Source organism: Ictalurus furcatus, chromosome 13 (genome assembly GCF_023375685.1).
Source record: "Ictalurus furcatus strain D&B chromosome 13, Billie_1.0, whole genome shotgun sequence".
Taxonomy (NCBI): domain Eukaryota; kingdom Metazoa; phylum Chordata; class Actinopteri; order Siluriformes; family Ictaluridae; genus Ictalurus; species Ictalurus furcatus.
Window position 1 is genome coordinate 28,392,387 of NC_071267.1, and position 23,121 is coordinate 28,415,507.

Here is a 23,121-nt window from a genome sequence, read left to right on the forward strand (position 1 = left end):
TGTGCCGGAGCAGGACTCGCGCAGGTTAGCGTGTTATAGTTTAAACGCGAGCGAGAGGCCGTCCCCCACCGTCAGCATGCTCAGGTTTACTCGCACGTCTCTGTGCAGCTTCTTATTCAGTGTGGCGATGCTCTGCGTGTCCACGTCATCTTCTGCAGGACTCAACACCCTCCCACTCCACAGCACCTGGGGTCAAAGGTCAGTAATGCGTTAACGTCCTGCTATAACAGCAGCATGTAATGTCTTACTCAGCAGTGACCCCTGGGGTTCTGTGGTGCGGTGCTTTAACGGAACTCGTCGTGATTTTGTTTATGAACCTAAACGTGTCGGAGTGAAGCATGTTGGGTAATCAACGGTTCAGACTGAAGCCTTTAGTAGGTGTACAAGTCACATGACTCCAGGGTGCACGAGCACTAAATTGTGTTATCTCGTTTCCTGGTTCAGATAAAAGCTGGTCACATGACTGAACTCGTTTACACTGTTAAGATAACGAGTGAAAAACATCATCTTCCGAAATCCCTGCACCGTTCTCCGCCCCAAACACCTGCGCTAACGCCGCTACGGCTGATTATAATACTCACGTTGTCGATGGCGATGATTCCTCCTTTCCTCACCAGCTGCAGAGATTTCTCGTAATAATTGTCGTAATTCTGCTTATCAGCATCGATAAACACGAAGTCGAACGTCTCGGCCTCCCCTGCAGCCAGTAGATCATCTGAGCGCACGCACACACACACACACACACACACACACACACACACACACACCCCAAAGAGGAACAGTGCTGTTACAGCTCGTCCACCTTCAGGTTTGATGTGGTGTGTGTTCTGAGATGCTTTTCTGCTCACCGCAGTTGTACAGAGTGATTATTTGAGTTACTATAGACTTCCTGTCAGATCAGACCAGTCTGATCATTCGCCTCTGATCTCTCTCATCAACAAAGGTGGTTCACGGGACGTTTTTCTTTTTCACACCAATCTGTGTAAACTCTGTGTGTGTGTGTGAAAATCTGGTACTAACAACCAACCAAACTCTTTCTTCATTCTGAAGTTTGACGTGAACGTTACCTGAAGATCTTAACCTGCATCTGCAGGACTTTATACATCGTGCTGCTGCCACGTGATTGGCTGATTAGATCACTGCCTGAATGTGCAGGTGTTCCTAATTAAGTGGAACACACACTGATTGATGGATCTCATTTCACGTTAATGACTTCGAAACGTTTCTTGGCGGAAGGCGAGGACGCCGTGTCAGCGCATCTCTCAAGATGGAAAATCAAGCAAAGGTTAGATTAGATCGGATCAGATTACAAATATGAGACGGGAGGGAGGGGGCGGAGCTTGGAGGGGGTCAGTTCATATCTGAGAGTTTAAAACGCCTGTGTGTGTGTTCTCTTCACAGAATCACGACAAACATTTACACTTTGACAGTTTTTTCTACAGAAATGCACAGGAAATGACATCAGCAGTCGGTATGGAGTTCTCACCCAGGGTTTTGAGCGCCGGCTGCACGCGCAGGTCTATTCTGTGTTCAACTCCGGCCTAGAACACGGAGAAGGAAATCATTTTTATTCATTAGGCTCCGTACAAAGAACGTGATGATGACGATGATGAAGGGTGTGTTCCGTCGCTCATGACCTTGCGTCAGATCTTCTTGGGTTCTCTAACTCGGGTTCTCTAACTGAACTCTACACGCTGCTCGAGTTTCTCACCTCTTTCCAGAAGGGTTTGCCAATGTCGGCGTATTCTTCGCTCACGTCACACGCCACCACCTTACCGTCGTCAGGTAACGCCAGCGCGATGCTCAGAGTGTTATAGCCCGTATACACACCTACACACACACACACACACTGCATGTTAGCATGTACTATACAACGGGCCTCATTTATCAAGCTGGATACGAACAGATTTATTCGCAAATCCTTCCTACGAACTTTTACACAAGAAATTTGGTATTTGTAAAAATCCCGTCAAAACCTTCGTATCCTGCTCGTGCTCCTGAGTGTGTGAACATTTACACAGCAGGAGACTAAATAATACCTCGACTTGATCGACTTCACATTATATCATCAGTATGCACTTTTATATCTGGAATATTCCGTCATGCCAGGGCACTGGGGACTTCGAGCAGCATCGAGAACATTTTAGTGAAAACTAACCATTTTATTTTATTAGCATTAATTAAAGAATATAAAAAAGAAATAAAGCAACCTACGCACACTCGTAAATGAAGAGAAATAAAACTAATCGTTATGATAAAAGAAATGGTGGTGTATAAACGTCTGCCTGAGCAGAACCTCAAGCCGTAAAGCTGATGGAGGATTTAGCGATCACTTATCATTATTATTATTAATATTAGCAGTCGCTTTTATCCAAACCGACTTACAAATGAAAAAACTTTAAGAAAAATATTGATAAACGAGGCCCTGTGGGTGTGTGTGTGTGTTCAGCGTGCTGATGATGCCACACCGATCTCGATGGCCTTCTTGGCTTTGATGAGTCTTGCCAGGTTTGCCATGAACTGAGATTGTTCACACGCCACCATCATAGGGTTCCCCCTGTGCTCCATGGTTTTCTGTGCAACACACACACACACACACACACACACACACCAGGTAAATATTAAACATGCACAATCTCCCTCTAAATGTGCCAGTTTGCTGGTTTTAACCAGACGAGCGATGAAGCGTGATATGTGTGAGTGCTGATGTCAAGGAAAAAGCCGGATTACGAGGCGGAGCTTCTTCAGAGCCGGGTGTTCTCTCAGAGAGTGGTTGAGGACGTACTGCATCACAGGGTCGTCCTTCCCCGCCACGTGGCTCTTAAAGTTACTCATACTGAACCGTACGCTCCGGTGTTTACCTTCAGAGAGAGAGAACGCATGAGAAAACATTAACACAGCCAATAAAATGACTTTAAATGAATCTATTTAGTCTTAAACGTGGTCATGTAAAATAACAGATATGCACAGAACCGTGCACATGACTTAAGCATCCTGTTTTTTGTTTGTTTGAACCTTATTTGATGACTTCTACATTATCGAGTCAGTACCAAAATGTTTTACATATCCAAACATTCGTTTTCCAGCACAAAATTAAATGCTACAGAAAAATTTGGCTGCTTCTGCAAGACGCTCAGTAAAACTTCCAGCTCATTTCATTATAAAACTGCACCAATTCTACACGAGACTATTAAAAAGAAATTTTAAACAAAGGGTCATCACACCAAATATTGACTTTGTCTCATGCATTACAGTTTACAGCTCTTTATAGCATTTTTTTATGCAGAAACATTTCATTTCATTATTTTTGAAGGCATCTTTGCTCTACAGCATTTCTCTGCATGTGACTAAGACTTGTGCACAGAACTATACAGCATAACAAAAACAAATTATTATTGATGTCATTTGTGTTAGTTATATTATTAATCCGTGTCAAAAATAAATTTGAAAAAGTTTACTTATTTAAACAGGTAAATAATATTAATAAAACATTATTATTGTTACTATATTTTCGTGAACTCCGTTATCTCAACGCGGAAGTACTCCGGACGAATCAGCGGTCACCTTCACATCCGGGCGTTCACGCTGTACGGCCCGTTGCTAGCTAGCTTCCAGTAGCTTCGTTGCTAGCTAATTAATGTTATCTTAGCTCTTTGTATAGGTTAACACTCGGACAGTTAGCAGTTTGGTGGATAAAGATGACCGGTTTTATCATCATAAACGCGCAGCGCGTTATAAAGCGAGTTAGCTGTAAGTTCGCGAACATTAGCGTTAGCTTGTTTGGCTGCGGAGCGAGTGATTATGGGAAGTGAAGTTTTCTAAACGCGTGGTCAAATTAAGCACAAATGGCTACAGCATGAAAAGGTTTATTTAAAAAAAAACTGTAGAAAAAAAAATAAAAATATGTAAATAAAAACTGCGATTTTTTTTGACAAGCCGGAATTGCGCGTGCCGCGGCGGGGTCGTGTAAAAGCCTCGCTGAAGTATTGTTCTAGATTTCCAAGAGACGGTAATCGGTTTTGTTTTCTCACTTACGGATGTAATAAGCGGTAATAAACACGACTCCTAACGTAGCCGAGCTTATTAATGCTTCCTTAGACACGGTGTGGTTGAGCATGGACTGAGCGCGTTTCCGGAATCGTGTACTAATCAGTATGTGTGTGTTTTATGATTACATCCGTCATGTGACCTTCGACGTCATCATAAACACAAACATCTTAAAGCAACCGCACTGACGGAATATCACATCAGGAAAGTGAAGTGAATTAGTGATGTAATGTGGGCGGGGTTAACAGGCTGAGGTAAACTCCTTACCGTTAGCTTGGTCGGCTAAAGGCATGATGGAGATCTCTGATTTCTTGTTTAAACCTTCAACACGTTAACAGTTTATTCGGGTATTGTTAAACAAGTCCTGTTTATCCGAGGTTTAATACTTAAACTAAGTGAAATAAAGTGTCTGTGTAACGCGACTCTGAATACACAGAACTTTCCTTGTGTACATAGTGAAGTTTTAACTTGACACTAACTCTGAATGTGTCCCTTAGAGCAGGGGTTCCCAAACTTTTCCAGGGCAAAGCCCCCAACTGGCATTAACATTTGACCGAGTCCCCCTTTTGCAAGACGTCTTTAAAATGCATTAAAAATACAGACTTCTGAATATATCCCCCCTTTTATTTTTAAATTAATAATTACATCTTACATCACATTAGGAATTGATTGTGTGTGTGTGTGTTTGTGTGTGAGAAAGAGAAAACATACTAGTGTTAGGGATGGGCTTGGTGGCTCCGACCCAGTTTGTCAAGCCTGGGGTTTATGTCTGTCAGTGCCATACGCAGGTCACCGTCCACATGTAGATGTTCTCTGTGTTTTGTTTTAAGTATTTTTAAAGTGGAAAAGCCAGCCTCACACAAGTAAGTTGTTGCAAAAGGGAGTTAGGTATAGCAAATGTGATTTTAATATGTATTGTTACAAATAACATGTTATAGTAATATATATATATATATATATATATATATATATATATAAATCATGTATTTATTTATTTTTCACACCAAATCGTTGAGGCCCCCCTGGCGGCCCCCACTGTGAAAACCACAGAGAGAGCCCAGAATTCCTACCTGTCTTCCGCCATTTTTGCCCAGAGCTCGTCCACACCAGTCCCGTTGCATTATGGGATTTTTGACTTGTGTAGTGTTAGATAGACTCTCCCTCGTGACAGATAAAGACGACCTAATTAAACAAATGAGACAGAAACATTACACTTGGTCATTTATTTATTGAGGAAAATGATCCAATGTTACACATCTGTGAGTGAGTGTGTTTTCAGTATGTGGTGTGACCCCTTGTGCAGTAATAACTGCAGATAAACATTTGGGGTAACTGTTGATCAGTCCTGCACATCGGCTCGGAGGAGTTTTATCCCGTTCCTCAGTACAGAACAGCTTCAGCTCTGGGATGTTGGTGGGTTTCCTCACATGAACTGCTTGCTTCAGGTTCTTCCACAACATTTCTATTGGATTAAGGTCCGGACTTTGACTTGTCCATTCCAAAACATTCTTCTTTAACCGTTCTTTGGTAGAACAACTTGTGTGTTTAGGATCGTTGTCTTGCTTCATGATGAAGTTCCTCCTGATTAATTTGAATGCATTTCTCTGTAAATCTGCAGACAGTTTGTTTCTGTAAACTTCTGAATTCATTCTGCTGTCACCATCATGAGTTCCATCATCAGAAGCAGCCATGCAAGCACAAGCCATGACACTACCTCCACCATGTTCCACAGATGAGCTTGTATGTTTTGGAGCATGAGCAGACCCTTTCTTTCTCCACACTTTGGCCTTTCCATCACTTTGGTAGAGGTTCATCTTGGTTCCAGAACTTTTGTGGATCATCTCTGCATTTCTTTGTGAGTTCCAGTCTGGATTTCTGACTCTTACTGCTGATGAGAGGTTTCCATATTGTGGTACAGACTCTATATTTCTGCTCTCGAAGTCTTCTTTGAACGGTGGCTTGTGATACCTTCACCCTGCCCTGTGGATGTTGTTGGTATGTCATTGACTGTTGTTTTGAGGTTTTTCTTCACAGCTCTCACAATGTTTTGGCCATCAACTGCTGTTGTTCTCCTTGGCCAACCTGTTCAATGTCTGGTCGTTAGTACACCAGTGGTTTTTTTCTTTTTCAGACCCTCCCAAATTGTTTTATTGGCTATACCGAATGCGATTGATTTCCCCTCTTTTCTCAGCTTCAAAATGGTTTGATTTTCTCCCACAGACAGCTCTCTGTGGGTCAGGATCACTGGCATCTCAGGAGTATCATGTGTAGCTCGACAGATAGAGAGAGGGAGGGAGAGAGAGAGAGAGACTTTGCACCCCAGGTGTGACAAATAATTATTTATAATAAACATATAATTGATATAAAAACTAAAATTAATGAATATATAATTTCCTTCATGGGTTTTACTAATAGCCTGATAATCTATAGTGTGTAATATTGTGACTCAGCCAGAAGATGGAGCCACACACACACACACACACACACACACACACAGAGCCTAAATGTGTAAATCATTTAATATATAAACAGTAGAAACAGTATAGTATGCACTATCAGCACTAATATGTACTATTACGTAAGTAATAAATATATTTAAATATGTGACCGTGTGGTGAATATCAAACATAAAACCAACTTTACCGCAGTAATAATGCCATCATTTTCTAATTATTGACTTAATTTCATTAAACTTTCTCATAATTAAATCCTGCTAAATTTGATAATTTTGTCTTTAAGTAACAGAAACAGGCGTTTGCAAATGTATTACCTGCCCTTCAGTCATATTAATTTCCACACAGTCTCCATTTCTAAACGCTTTATTACTCAGGGTCTGATTCTCCAATCAACTCGGAAAAACGGAAAAGTGCAATGGAAAGTTCATTCAGCTCAAAATTCCGGTCCGTTCTCTTCATGATTCACGCAGAAATAATTCACACAGATCTTCTTTAGAAGTTTATGAAACTCAGAGACTAGCCATATGAACATGGCCTTGCTCTGGGCGTCCATGTTTTTCCGAGCTGAAGCAATGGACCGCTTTTAGATCAGAACTCAGGAAAATTGATATGGAATGGTCCGAGTTTTCCAGTGCTTAAATTAGCACAGAATATAATTACTCTGTCCCGTTCTTCCACAGAACTGCAATTTTATTGGTTTCTTTGTTGTTTGTTCCACTATGATGCACTTTTAAAATAATGAATATGCAAATTATTACAATTAATGATTTAATCAGCGTTGAATATCAGGTCCCACCACGTCTGTGGTACACAGTCGCTAGTTTTACTATTTAAAATTTTACTACTATGAAAACTTACAAAACACACACACACACACACACACACACACAGATGTATCTGTAACTCGGTCCTGATGTGGTTTTGTGTTCAGTGTAATAATCTCACACCCTCATTAAGCTAATTGTTTGTGTGAAAGTAATTTTGTGTTCCTGTGAACTCTCTGAAGATTAATAAGAGAAGTGGTTGTGTGTGAGAATTCTCTGTAGGTTAATAAGAAAAAATGTGTGTTTGTATTTATATTCTCATACCACACTCAGAGAGTTACTCGTACGCAGCAACTTAACGAAGCCACGTGACACTCAATCGAGGTCATGAAATGGTCGTGTGAGCATTCACTTTAATTCGCCGTATTAAATCTACTTAATAAAATACCTCCAGTGTTGAAATCAGGCTAGAAACATGATGTTAAATTCAAGATCAGAATCGAGAGTAACTAAGACACGCCTCTGTTTTAGACAAACTCCGCCCCCACGCACGTAATGTTTCAATAGCACTCAAGTCTGTAGTTAAGTTTGAAGTTGCGTTCCTTGGAGCACAAAAATTGAATTTAATTTTAATCGTCTAAAGCTCTAAAGCGAAAACTTAACGGTAGCTAATGAGTGAAGTTAATTTTAAACTATTATCCAGTGTAAATACGCAGTGAGAGAAGTTACACTGGACTTCTGGGAATAGCAACATTTCCTCCAGACGTGTTAGTAATTTACTGAGGACCGAGCGTAATTAAACTTACAGTACACTTAGCACTGACGGCTTCGAAGCACGTGTTCCTAAAACAAGCAGACGGTGACACCAATAGTGGCGACTGAGACGCCTCCAACAAGTCTAGCGCTTCCTGTTACTCGTTTTTATACGTCTAGAATACATCATGATCAAGTCATCTGGTGGTACAAATGACAAGTCCATACAAATCCTACTACATCTAACCACTTGTTTTTGAGATACTGCACTAACAAGAATCTCGACCTGACGGACTGAAGGCCAGAAAAGAAAAAATGGGCCTCGAGCTCCTGAACATTAATGTGTACGTAAAATGTCCGTACATGAAACAGGAATTAAACTACTGAATTGAAGAAAAGATATTTCAGACATTTTTGACCTTGCTGTGACCTTGAACTTATTTGGATCAATTCCTACATCTAATCAGTTCATCTGCTGGTTAAAATGATCATTCTATAGAAATCCTACAAACGTTCAGCCGCTCGTTCCTGAGACATCGTGCTAACGAGAATCTCGGACCGATATCCGTGAACCGCGATTCATGAAATAATAAAAAACAAATATCTCAGAGATAGACCGTCAAGGTAGAACGCTCCAGAAACACGTGAGCGAGTGAAACACGTGAGCGAGTGCAGATGTAGTGACACACAGCTTTAGTGTTGATATAATGTACGTGATTCTGTGCACAAACAGCACTTTGTTTCCAGAGCGTTTCCACCGAGGCTTCGCTACGACGCTTTTAAACCGTTTAATTGGAAAAACAGCAGCTGCTTGATGTGAAGAAAAGAACAGATTAATGTCGTGACCTCCTGACTGATCTCTCCTGGGTCCTGTTAACCCCCAACCCTCAACCTACACACACACACACACACACACACACACACACACACACACACACACACACACACTCTCTGAACGCTCAGTGAGGTTTAAAAACACACTCTTTCATCTCTCACATGCTGGCACAAATCCTTACACGCCCCACTACGCTCTCTGCTAAGCTAATTAGAGCTGATTAAAAGCTTTCCAGCTGATGTGTGTGTGTGTGTGTGTGTGTGTTAGGTATTGTTCTTGCAGCTGTGTGTGTGTTTACGGAACGTATTCCGGAGCTATGTTGAGTGATCCAGAGCCAGAGATTATATAGATTAGACTCTGCTATTGTTCAATAAACTCACACAGACAGACCTGTGTGTGTGTGTGTGAGAGAGAGAGTGTGTATGTGTGTGTGTGTGTGTGTGTGTGTGTGTGTGTGTGTGTGTGTGTGTGAGAGAGAGTGTGTGGGAGCGTGTGGGAGCATGCGTGTGTGTGTGTGTGTGTGTGTGTGTGTGTGTGTGTTAAATAAACTAGCTAGACAGAAAGTAGCTGATATTACAGTGTGTACTGTAAGGTCCCTTGGCTTTTTCAGGTGATATCTGGGGTCGTGAAAGGTCATATTTGTAAAACATCTTTACAGTGTAAATTGAATTTACAACTAATTTAAAGATCTACAGTGAATAGTTTGTGTGTGTGTGTAAACATAGTACAAATTCAATTGCAAAAAAAAAAGTATTTACAATTGCATGTTCATGAACCACATACGATGGCTGCAGAAATTTAGAGATGCAAATGCAAAGTCTATTTAATATTTTATTTAAAATTTGGGATTATTAAAGTCGGGTTTATTAAATCTGAGGAGTATAAAATTCTGTGATTGTTAAATTCAGGGATTTTAAATTAACATTTGATTTACTAAAATTCCTAGATTTTTAAATTCAGGCATTATTAAATTGAGTAATTATTAAATTCAGGGCTTTTCAGTTTTGGTCATTTTTAAATTGAATGATTATTAAATTTAATCGTTACTGAATTCAGAGATTATCAAATTAAGTGATTATTAAATTATGGAATTATTAAATCTAGGATTATTTAAGTATGATGATAAAATCCTGAGATTATTAATTTGCGAATTACTAAATTATGGAATTATCTTTTTTTTTTTCTTCTTTTTTTTTTTTTAAATATGTACTTCAGGGATTTCAGGGATTTCTGTTTTTAATCTTATAGCAGTAATGTTGAAGATATGGAGATTGGGGAAATTCCAACGCTTGCCAGGTCGAGGACGCTACACAACACAGACAACTTCATTAATACTGGTGATGTTCGTCAGAGCCAGAGACTCACTTCACTTTACAGAAAATCCATTTCAAGTGACAAACAAAAACAAAAACAAAAAAACATTGCCTTGTTCCAGTGCTGTTTATACTACACATTATATTTAAGTTGTGTTAGCGAGCTAACTGACTAAAACCTTAGTGTTTTCCACTTAAAACCACCTTAAAACATTTTACCCGCGCATACATACATACACACACACACACACACACACACACACACACACACACACACACAAACACTTCCTTTCTTTATTCATATTCTATTTTTTGCTAGAAGTTTTAATACATTGTGATCAAATTCCGATAAAAACATACACACTTGAGCCAAACGAAAGCACTGCGTCTCACACTCTTCATCATCCCTGGCTTTTCTTTTGTCTATTTCTGAAGGCTATTTTCCTTTTTACAGCCCTTCTCATACTTCCTGTGCAGAGAGGAAGTACAGTGTGTGACCTCTGACCTGTTACTTGGCAGAAGCGCTTGTGGGAAAGTCTAATTTGGCGGCGAGAGCAGCTCAGGTGCAGACGTGAACAATAGCGCTATGAGTTATGAGAAGAACACGTGTTAAAGTCGTCTGTTCTGTTCAGGTCATGACGACCCGCTTCTAATCTTCTCTCAGAGCCGTAATTTAGAGCTTTAGTTAATTGCACACGTCAGTATTCAGTCCTCAGACGTAACTCCAGACTGACGCGCTATTCGACAGAAGCGTGTCTCGGTTACGCTCGATTCTGATCTTGAACTTAAGCGCGTTTTTCCTCGGATGATATCGGCTCGAGTTGATGGTCTGATTAAGTCCGGTGCCGCTGTCTGACAGTTTGATGTCACGCTAAAACGTATATTTCGGCTGTAAATGCACTCACACACACTCTGACATGCCAATCAGGAGAAAATTAAATACATAAATCCCACAGTATCAAGGGCAACAGAAAAGGTTTGTTTTCCCACACGGATGACATCTTAATAAGAGACATCGCTTATCTCGAAGTCGGAGTTTTTTATGGATGGAAAGATGAATGAACTTGAAGTTTCTCTGTTCGTGTAGCAGATGAGTGCTTGGTCAGATTTTCCTTTAAACGGTTTTCTACAGGAGGTTTCGTTAAGTTGTGTGCATCACTTGATTATATATATATATAATTATATATAAACCAGAATACAAAATAACAGCACGAGCTATTGTATAAACTGCTGAATAACGAGTGTGGGAGCCATTTTGTTAAATGAAACTAAATTTGCCGACCTTGGAGGTGTGAAATATACAGAGGTGATTTTAATCATCGGAACGTGGAGCTCAGAAATTCCACTTAAACATCTGCGTAACCCGACTCTGAATACCAGGAACTTTCCCCGCGTAAATATTGATGTATATATGATTATATGATTATTTGTCTGTAAACTTTCTTTTCCTATTATGGAGATGTTTGGGTTTTTGCGACATAAAAGAAACATCTTCCACCGAAGTACTTAACTCACATTAACATGACCTCGACAGCAGTAACTATTCTGTTTGAGCTAGCGAGCTCTCTGATCTTTAGGTAAACTGTTTTATTGAATGATAAAAATACAGCAATCGCAAAGTTCCACACATCACCTCCAAAGATGTATTACTGCGCTAACTCAGAACTAATCACAGCAGTCAAACAAAACCAAGCAAAGTCTTTGATCTTTCTTTGATCTCATACACACACACCCACGGAAAGACTGAACTTAGCCTCGACCTCATACAGTGTGTCTGTTAGAGACATTACCTATAACAGGACACTTGTGCGAGGAGCAGAGCCCTGCATTCACACACATCCTGAAACACATCCTAACTCTACATGAGGAAACACACAACCACACACACACACACACACACACACACACACACAGTACCACACTAAGCTGACTGACGTCCGAGTGCGACTTTCACAAAAGACATGAGCGGCTTCTTTGTCAGAGAGCTGTTTTTTTTTTTGTTTTGTAATAAAGCGACTTTATTTCTCCTGAAGTCCCGGTGTGTCTCCTTTATTAAAACCTCTCTCTGTGACAGTTCACCACGGCTCGAGCACTTTAAACACAGAACGTCTGAACGTTATCGACAAATCGCTCCATTTGGGCTGAAACGCATGCTGTATCAATCGCTAACTCAATTCAATTTTATTTGCATAGCACTTTTAACAACGGACGCTGTCACAGAGCAGCTTTCCAGACATCCAGACATACGCGGAAAGAACCTTGAGAGGAACCCGTCCCGATCTGGGTGGGCTAATAACATCACTCTTAAGTAACAGCTGGCAGATGATAACAGTCCAACGCTCTCAGGTTTGTGAGATTAGCACAGTAACTGTTAGTACATACTCAATTCACATTAATCTTCAGCTCAAACTGTTTTTAAGCATTTTAAATAACGTCCTAATTCTCATAAGCATTAAAATGATTAGTAAACTGTTATATTTGACACTTCTTGTAAGACTATTTCATATTTTTTTCAGTCAAAATGTTTTGGAGTTATTTTCTCTTCTGGCTGGCCATGGAGGTTTTTTTTTTTTTGAGACCTCCGTAATAAATCTATTTAACCGATGTTAGCTACGGATGCCGCGTCAGCGTGAGCGAGAAAAATCGAGTCGAGACGAGAGCGCCGACCCAAACGTTACCGATGCAAGATGGGAGAAAGGGGGCGGGGCTTCCAGGGTGTCAATTACCATTGAATATTTCGATGTAATGTGTGGAGTTTCTATGCGAAATGCACCTTCGCATTTAAGCTTCACATTTACCAACACGAACACGTTTTAACCTCCTGTGTACCTACATGAAATGAGCCGAACATCATCTTTGTAATGGAAATGAACAATAACAATGATAATAATTTCTTATATTGATGGAGTGAAGCAGGGAAAGTTTCCTCTACACCTGCAGGGCGTCGTCCTGACGCTGATGGACGCGCACTGGCAGGTAAATCCCTAATGCACTAGTACACTATTCACTCTGACATACCGAGACGAAACTAGTCACTCCTCTGACAGTAATCCTGTTTCACACATCAGTGAGCACACACACACACACACACACACACACACACACGAGCACAGAAACCTCACAGAGTTGTGAATGTGTAGTGAAAAGCTCTCAGTCTTGCTGTCTTACAGCTCACACGCTATAAACAACCCAATTAATTTCAGTTAGCTCATTAATATGCTAATCAGTCCGTACAGGATTTTGCGGAAGTTTGTTGTGATTGTTGCAGCCACAAATGCTTGATTTTTCCGCGGCGTTTTGTTTTTGTTGTGATGAAACTTGTTGACTTTTGCGTGCTTTTTTTTGTGAAAAACTACTTGAATTGGTGAAATTGTTTTGCACGGTTTTCCTCAAGGAGACCTTTTATCTGTACTCGTGTTCGACGTCACGTGAACCGGCGGAAAAATCTGTGGCCATTTTGAACCTTTGGGTTCTCTGGTTTCCTCACACTGTCTAAAAACATGCAGGTCGGCGGACTGGCCGTCGCATTATAAATTGTCCCTAGGTGGCCTGCGATGGACTGACAGCCACCACTTGTGTCACCAAAACAACTCTGACCCGTCAACGCACGGACTCCTCCAGACCTCTGAAGGTGTCCTGTGTTACCTGACATTAACAGCAGAACCTTTAAGTCCAATCAGGGACCTTGCGACTTACAGGATGTTTAAGTCCTGAAAAGTCCCATCACAACCTGGCCCTTGTTAAAGTCATTTAGATCCTTACACTTGCCCATTTTTCCTCCTTACAACACATCGAATTTGAGAATTGACTGTTCACTTGCTGCCTAATAAATATACTCCCAACCCCAACAGGTGCCGCTGTAATGAGATAATCATCGTTATTCACGTCGCCTGTTTTAATGTTATGGCTGATCGGTGCATCACCTGTGCAGTACATGCTGTAATGCCTGGACTCTCGCGGCACCTTGGACAGCGGCTCTTGCAGCACCTTGGACAGCACCACCACTGCAACAACTTGCAACACATGGTAGTAATGATTGTAGTCTTTTAATGAGCAACAGTTAAACAAATATAACCAGCATAATAGACTACATTCACACTCGACTCAGTAAACGTGATATTCCTACGCCTACTGATCGAGTTTCGGATTGGTTGACGTGTGGTGGAGTAAGTCCAACATTTTTTCCCCCAACATAAAAGGAAAAAGTCTGCTAAGGGGTGTCGGTCAAATCGCCTCTGTCTGTTGAAGAGCTGCACCTGTGAAAGAACCCGGCAGATCCACTAGCGGATGCTAGAAATCTGGCTTTGCGAGACTAATCGTTTCTGACCTCTGCTTTGCCTTTACGAGTCATCGAAATCACCTGCAGTTTCCTGTAACAGGTTCCACATGATCCTCCGTAAGACTGTTAGAGGAAGAGACAGGTATCTCAGCATATCATCAGCTTCCAAAAACTTCTAAAGACAAAAAATATGGCGGCTGTCAGGAAAGAGAACGTCATCTTGAGCAGCCTTTAGTTCCGAAGGTTAAATCGTCCCGTAATCCTCAGCCCTGATTAACATCCTGAGGTGCAGCGACACACAGATTTAGCTAATTACTGAGACACCATGAACAAGAAGAAATTGCTGGATAAGCTTTCGGCGTTCCAAGCACTCGCTGCTCATACCACAGTCTACTAATGTTAGCATCATGCTAACTGTGTCAAAAAGAATTACAAGCACAGCACTAAAAAAACCATGAAAAACCCCTGTAGTCAAGATAAAGCTAAATCATGCATGTTAAGGAAGCGCCAACGTTACTCGTTTTAACAGTACGGCTGTTCTTTTTCCAAACTGCCAAACATGTTAGAAGTTCTGAGGAATGTTAGAATAGGCCTGATAAGGCTAAAATTACAACCATAGCATATTTCCTAAAAGATGCAGGCAAGAAGTGCACTTATCTGATAAATACATAGACACTAAATATGATCTGTAATATTGTCATGAATGTTAGCAACTACAAAGACTATGAACAGTAGAATTGAACTTCATGCTTTCTTACTGTCTTAGGTGAATTTAGCCAGATTAGACCATGCTAACGTCGCTAACCTTCCTGAACTAATATCAGCATCAGACTGTTTGATAATTCTCTGACATTAGCTTGGGTCTGATCAGTGTGGCAGTTGTCTGAAAGAGCTTAGGAACATTGTCTCTGGCTGTAGTTTCTCTGAACTGCTAAGTGTTTAGTTGGAATACCTTTTTAGACTAATACCGTGTGAGAAATAAGTTTGTTTGGAATCATAAAGAAGACATAAAGGTGACTAAAACATCCTGTAGGACCAGATCATGAGACAGGGGACATTATCATAAAGGTTAGCAAATTAAAAAAGTCCAAAATTTCAAAGTGCACTCGATGCTAAATATCTGAGTGCTAAGTATTAGCACTAATATTTTCCGACACTGTTCGGCTGAATCGTTGTCTCAGATTTCTTCGCGGGTGACACTTCCTGTCCTTCTAGCTGAAACATTCTTCCAGCTTTGAGTTAAACTCTCACATTTATGGACACAGATGCCCATCACAGGGAATATTAGCGAGCAATCAAACCAAACTTCACTCTGTCATGAAACTCCAGTGCATGTTTCATAGTGGATCACCTGCTGCCTGCCAGTTCCATTTGTGTCAACACACCCAAGAACATCAAGAACTCATGTGTTCGTTCCTTGTTAAGATTAAGAGAGAACATAAAGCTTTTCTGTGTGATCTGTACTGTGAAAATTCTTGGAACAAAAAAAAAAAAAGATAATGTAAAAATAATGCTACTTACCCTCCTAACCAACAGACATGGTGTGAAACACCTGGACAGGACGTAGACCAGGATTGGACTTGTTCTACAACTTACCAGGACGATGCTCAGAGATGAGCGCCACAGCCACACCAATGGAAAGGGCAAAGTTAACCTTGTAGAAGCTGGAAAAAGTGCAAGGTGATGCCCAGGTAGCAGCACCTTAAATAAGGTCCACAGGGTGGAGATGGTAGGGGCTTATCGCATACCTTTCTATAGGTCATGGTGGTGATCCTAGTGAGCTATCCTCAGCTTAAACAAAAGAGAGTCCCCATGTCTCTCTGTCATGATAAGCAATTTTCTATTATTAGACTCGTCCTAAAAAGGCCACACGTTCCAGGATTCAACCACGTCACCCCTGAACCATCTGACCTTCAGTGCATGTAATGCCAGCTTATGGCCAGAGCAAGCAAGTCTTTTAGCTAAAGTAGTAGTTAGCAAAAAGACCATTTTCAAAGATACCCATCTCAAGTTTGCATCCTGCATAGGTTTATACGTAGGGCCCTAAACTTGTTAGGCCAAGCTACCACTGTCGGGCCCTTGAGCTTGTAGAGGACATGGTGGGTTTAGGTTCCTTGTCCCCTTTAGAATAGCAATTATATACCTATGGGACCCTAGAGAGATGCCATTCACAGTGCTGAGATAAGCTGCAGTGGCTGTCACATGCACCTTTAGGGTAGCAGAAAAGTACCCCAGTGGTAGCACTAGGCTGCTCAATTGAAGGATCAGAAGGCCAGGGTTCAATCCTCAGCACTGCCAAGCCACCACTGTTGGGCCCTTAACCATCCACGTTCTAGGGGTACCACGTCATAGCTGACCCTGTGCTCTGATCGCAACTTCCTAGCTGGGATATGCAAATAAAAGAATTTCACTTTACTTTATGCAACAAATAAAGGCTTAGAAGAAGATGGGGACTTGTCACCCTGAAGGATTGCAGTGCAATGAACTGAACATCATTTGCACCACTTTTGTTTTCATTTCACGGCAAGTCATTATACTGTATATAATTGCGTATGTGCCAAATAAAACGTTGAAATCTGGAATCTTGCAGAACACCTTCCACTTAAAGGGGTGCTCATGGTTAGAAGTATTTTCTGAGGTCTTGTAGTGTCCTCGGTTGGCGATTCCAACTGAGGGGCCAGACCCAGAGACAAAGATGATCTGGCACAGGGTGCTAAATCTCATCTGCAAATTATCCTGCTCAGGGAGGTATCCACCAGGGTGTTCCAGAGTGTGGGAACCAGGAACCAAGAAAGAACAAGCAGAACACTTTTTGCTGAATCCTGTAAAGTGTTGGGAAGAATTAGTAGTGGGGAGTAGTCCTGTCCAGTTCTGTAAGGGAGAATTACACTGGGCAAAGAGGTCTACCTGCATCCTGCCAAACCTTTCACAAACATGGGCTATCACTTCTGGGGCAGACGCCACTCCCCTGGACATACACACCACTTCAAAAGTACCTCCACACTATTCTACAGGCTGGGACGATTGAGGCCAGTTATGAATGAAGACACCTGAGGAGACAGCGCAAGGTGTAGAGTGTTGCTCAACCTTCTGCTACCTTGATAGTACAGATAAATGTCACAACGGTGTCTATGCTGAACAGCACATGGCATTCTGCCGTCATGGTTTGGGGCCACTTGTCCCCTCAGAGTGAAGTCACTGTAAATCAATACCAAGGTCTTCTGATGGCCGTAGTCTCTTCCAAGCACTGAAGCTGTTGTGGCAGCTCGACCCCTGCCTAACACAATTAATGTTCGGGTTTATTTACTCTGTCATCCATTAATTACTGTATATTAAAATAAATGAGACCTAGAAATAAAAATTCATATTGAAGTACAGTCTCGAAGAAAAGGGTTCCCAAACCAATCACACCTGAGTATTCTACATTTCACTTTTTTTTAAAGACCGAAATATAATTAAAAAAAAAAAAAAAAAAAAAAAAGAGTTACATGCCACTGCGCTTTAGCGTGACTCAATTTGTCCCTTTTGGCCTTTGATGGTAAAGCAGGGGCTTTTTAATCTTGGCACCTGTGCAGCCATATGTGTAAATTTAATGGTGTAGCGCACACACACACACACACACACACACACACACACACGGCTCTGGGGAGATGATGTGTTTTTTTCCTGTGGGTTATAAATGAGTTTCCCGTGGATTAAATGGGAAGCAGCTCAGGAGCGCGTCGTCTCCGGGACCTGCTTCACCAAACTGCACTACGAGTCCTGAACAATCCGAGCATTTATTTATTGATTTATTACTGATTTAAGTCTTAAAATGATCACAGCACATAGCGGACATTTTCTACACCTGGATTGTCTCCAGCCGCTGGCTTCATCAGAGTCTTTCAGCCACATTGAGGTAAAATATGTCTCGAGAAACGCTTCAGAGGAATGTAATAATAGTTTTATTTGAGTTTTGTTTTTTTTTGTTTTTTAAATGTATAGGTATTTAGTTTTTCTCTATTAAACCCTTGTAGGTAAATATGGTATAAATAAACACACATAACATACACAATCAAACATAAATATAATATAATGTTTACCCTAAATAACCTAAACTTTTCTTCCTCATGTTTGTGATCACTATGGAAACAAAGCACGACAGGTCGTAAAACCTGAGTACACTCTAAATATTATTACTATTTTTTTTAAATAAAATGGTTTTAAGATAGTTAAAGTTTCTTAGCCTTCTAATGGGGTTCTGATTGGAAGCTGTTCTGAAAAAGAAACCCTCTGTTGTAACGTTCTCCACAGAACCTTTAAGGCTTCACTTAAAAAAAAAAACAAGCACATGGATGGAATCTTTTTATCGAAGCATATTTATTATTTATTTCAGCTAAAATATCGATTGAGAATTTATGCAAGAATGTAAACGAAAAAATGTGAGAAATATCACCTTAAACATGTTGCATATTATAATGAACTGAGAACAAATCTTTCCTATTTCATTTTATTTCTTACACAATTACACAATGCTGAAGTGTTCAAAAGCTGGGAAATTTAATTACAAAAGATCTACTCTAGGTTTAAACAAAAAACACTTAACATTAAAACAAAAGCACTCAGAATTTTACTTGTATCTGATCTGGGGGAAAACAAACACCTCGTTATATCACACACAGAGATTAAAACCGACAGTTTTTAACGTGAAAACGTCAGAATTAGAATAGTAAAGACTTGTGTACGTTAATGTGTGTGTGTGTGTGTGTGTGTGTGCGCGTGTGTGTGCGTGTGTGGTTGTATTGCCACTTCGCCACTCTGTAGAAGGATAAAATCTTTTTATCCTTAGGACAAATTGTTACATAACAGGCTTAGAAAGTCTGTTCTGCGTTACGGATGTTTTATGTTGAGGTTAACGTGTGATGCACTTCGTACTGTTCAGCGTCTTTTTTGACTGAAAGGTTTCTAGTAGACGCTCGGTCTTTGGATGTCTGGATGAGAATTCACTGGCTTAAACAGTGTAGAATTTAGGAAAAACTTTATAAAACATTTATATTCTTTACTCAAAGAAAACCTCAATGTTAGCCTCCATGTCACTCTCCTGTTTTTTATTTTTGTTTATTTATTTATTTATTTATTTTTACAGCTGGACGCCACAAAGAGTCCACTGGCTCTCCTGGCACAAACGTGTTCGCAAATCGGAAAATCAGACCCGTTTTCTTCCACCAACTCATCGAACGACTCTGGACCTCTGAAGGTCTGCAACATCAGCTGTTATTCCAAATCAGCAGAGAAGAAAAATTCAGACCCTTTAACTGACGGTCAGTGTGTTTTGAGGACACAGAGCTCCAGCTGCAGACCATTTGCCGTATGTTCTCCTAAAATTCAGGATGAAGATGCGAAGAACGACAGAGATGGCGTTAAAAGTTCGAGTGAAACATCCGAGGCGATCAGAAGTGGAAGTTCGGAGATTAACAGAAAAGCAAAACCGGCGCCTGAAAGAAAGCCCTCGTCGTCAGAGACGTCAGTAGCATTTTCAACTCCTTCCAGTCTCGGATTGGGTTTTCCACCATTTCCCACACTTCCTCTTCCGCCGTTTCCAAGAAGCTGTGCGAGTTTCCCTCAGCCGGTTTTACCCGCACTGAACAACACACCAGGGACATCCATCATTTCCACTGGTCCGTGTGGAGACCCGTACTGCCTCGGCTATCACTGCGCTGCGTCTCTAAAATCCACCTTCCCTCTTCTGTACCCTTCTCACGTGCTTCCTTCTTCCTCCATGTCTGCGTTTACGATATTTCCACACGGGTTGATGCATCCTCACGAGCTCCAGTCAAGTGTTTTTAACAGTGTTTCGGCTAATTCCTCCGAGACCAACCTTTCTTCCTCAGTGGGTTCTCATATGCACATAGCGCCGACTCTCAGGAACCCACATCACACACTCGGACTTGGCACTAGGTATCACCCGTACTTCAAAAACCCTTTTCCAACACCTTCAAACTCATATTATTCTCTACATGGACTTTATGGACAAAGGATCCATCTAGCACCCAAAGGGGAACGTTAAAGGTTCTGTGTAGAACCCTACAACAGAAGGTGTCCATTTATAATTGTATTTTTTAATAGGAAGTTTAAAAAGCCATAAATCAGACCTCTATGGAACCATTTAAAAAAAGGTCAAATTAGCATATTATGTGATATAAAATGTAATAAAATATAATACTGCAAAGAAATAAAAGTGTAACGTTAGCATGGCCACTTTTAAAATATGTTTCAGGTCTACAAATAAATGTTTTAAAGGCATCAAGTTTCACCTGCTGACTTTTCTTCTTCTGTTGTCCTGCATCGAACTGGGTTGAGGACTCAAATGTAAGGGACAGAAATGAGAACAGAGACTGTAGGGCAGTAAAAGGTTCACCTGAGGATCAGGTGATGGACAATCAGGACAAGTGGAAATATAGAAGTTAAGGAAAAAACAAACAAAAAAAACCCCAAAACCAGGTGAGCAATGTGGCAAATATCCTGCGATAAATTAAACCATTTTTACAACACAATGTTTTATATTTTTTATTAATATTTTTTTAAAACACTGTGATAAAAAGGGAAAACTCAGAATGTCATGTGTACATGTTTCTAATGAATCATTTAACTAATAAAAAATTATGCTTTTCCAATTGTAAAAAAGGATTGTTACATTTAATTTATATATTTTAACAGAATAATAATTCTCTTCCTGTATCAGATGTATTAAACTCGCTATCGCTAATAATAACAGGACAAGTTCATACGAAACTTGTCCTGTTATGCTGCCCTTCCTTTATATTTAACTTATTTCAAATAATTTTTTTTAAGGGTAAATCATGTTAAGTTCTACATTCAAGCTTTGGATTTATTGCTATTAAATACATACGATAAAAATTCAAATATAAACCAACTTGTGAATTTCTTTTATTAAGACGATGTACTGTTAAATTCAGTACGCAATATTATCTCAACGTCACTCTCTGTATCCAAAGCCGTGTTTTTAATGTTTTTGTCACAATTCTTATTCATCTTATTTATTTACTTGCACCCTCATGTCCTAATGACAAGAAAAGAAATATAAAAACATAGAAATATACAGTTTCCTCCTCCATAATTATTGGCACCCTTCATAAAAAACGAGTGAAATGTTTCGATATAAAACAAAACATTATATATACAGTAATCGAAACGTTGCACTCAAACATCAGGAGAAACGACTCACCTTTTCTGGAATAAAATCCTTCTGACTGTAATAATAGTATTTTCTTTCAAAACATATGGGAATATTAATATTGGCATAATTGTGTTTAGTGAGGAGGAAATAAAAAAAAAGGTAATTCTGTGTGTTTTTAAGATAATTTCCTACATTTAACAATGATTTAATTTAAACAATGATTTAATAAGTCCTAAAGTCCGAACTGAGTTCTTAAAAACACAACCATCATGTGAGAAATCTGATCCTGAGACATTTTGGATGCCACGATACTATGAAAGGAAATTAAAATTGTAGTGGAACTCTTCCGCCCCCTGCTGGGAAAATACAGTAAAGACCTCTTACCTGTACTTCAGGTTCATTTTATTTATATTTCCATCTATACCTCTGAGGGATCTTTAATCCACATGACCTACAGGAAGTGCTGTATAAATAACTAGTTATGTAGGTATGAGCATTAATTCAGATTAAGGGAAAATAAGTGTGTATGTAAATTCTCCTCTCCTGATAAAGTTTCTAATGTAGAACATTGTGTTGGAAAAACCTTCGGCAGGTTGAGGGTGAAGGTTTCAGCTCTGACCTGTTTCAGTGTTGTCCTCGCATCGCTAATATATTCATATATAAATTAATTAGATATTTAAAGTTCATGGATGAACTGATGTTAGCTTAACAGCGCCTAAACTACTATGTTTAATCGTTAAGCATGTCAAGATTAAAAGGATAAAAGTTTACGAGGTGTAAAGGTTAAAATGTTAAAAACACTGAAACATGGTCAGTGTAATGTGATCACAGTTGGTTGCTAGGGTGTTAGGTGGTTGCTATCATGTTCCGATTGGTTGCAAGGGTGTGGCAGGTGGTTGCTATGCTAACCCAGTTGATTGCTAGGGTGTTAGTTGAGGTGGTTACTATGCCATTTCAGCTGGTTGCTAGGATGTTATAAGGTGGTTGCTATTATATTCCAGTTAGTTGCTAGGGTGTGGAAAGGGCTTGCTATGCTAAACTAGTTGGTTGCTAGGGTGTTGTTAGGTGAATTGGTTACTATGTTATTCCAGCCGATTGCTAGGGTTTTGTTAAGTGGTTGCTATCATGTTCCAGTTGGTTGCTAGGGTGTGGCCGACGGTTGCTACGCTACCCCAGCTGGTTGACAGGGTGTTGTTAGGTGAATTGGTTACTATGCTATTCCAACTGGGTGCCAGGATGTTGTTGGGTGGTTGCTATCATATTCTAGTTGGTTGCTAGGGTGCTGAAAGGTCATTGCTAAGCTATAAACAAGGTGGTTGCTATGGTGTTTCTAGGAGGTTTTAATATGATCCAGGTGGTTGCTAGGTTGTAGCTAGTCGGTCACTAAGGAAAATCAGCTGGTTGCTATCATAGACCAGGTGGTTGCTAGGGTTTCAGTATGTGGAGCAATGCAGTTTTAATGATCTTCAGTACATCTGAATGAAGAAAGGCTCAAAT

At 40.3% G+C, this 23,121-nt stretch overlaps 2 protein-coding genes across 2 annotated transcripts in view; one reads left to right on the forward strand and one right to left on the reverse strand.

The window, feature by feature from the left end:
• LOC128616864 (catechol O-methyltransferase domain-containing protein 1) overlaps positions 1 to 4,162 on the reverse strand; it is a 4,790-nt gene extending 628 nt beyond the window's left edge. The window contains exons 1-7 of the mRNA XM_053639711.1: positions 4,036 to 4,162; positions 2,731 to 2,861; positions 2,469 to 2,574; positions 1,712 to 1,830; positions 1,487 to 1,541; positions 582 to 715; positions 1 to 186 (exon numbers count right to left, since the gene is read on the reverse strand). The exon at positions 1 to 186 is cut by the window's left edge and continues 628 nt beyond it. Of these exons, the coding sequence (XP_053495686.1) occupies positions 34 to 186; positions 582 to 715; positions 1,487 to 1,541; positions 1,712 to 1,830; positions 2,469 to 2,574; positions 2,731 to 2,861; positions 4,036 to 4,117 (780 nt within the window). The 5' untranslated portion in view covers positions 4,118 to 4,162 and the 3' untranslated portion in view covers positions 1 to 33. The remainder of the gene's footprint in view (positions 187 to 581; positions 716 to 1,486; positions 1,542 to 1,711; positions 1,831 to 2,468; positions 2,575 to 2,730; positions 2,862 to 4,035) is intronic.
• Positions 4,163 to 18,096: 13,934 nt separating this feature from the next.
• LOC128616597 (zinc finger protein 503-like) lies at positions 18,097 to 20,493 on the forward strand. Its single transcript, XM_053639204.1, has 2 exons — positions 18,097 to 18,345; positions 19,573 to 20,493. Exons 1-2 carry the CDS (start codon positions 18,262 to 18,264, stop codon positions 20,491 to 20,493), a joined length of 1,005 nt encoding a protein of 334 aa, XP_053495179.1. The 5' UTR covers positions 18,097 to 18,261.
• The last annotated feature ends 2,628 nt before the right edge of the window (positions 20,494 to 23,121 follow it).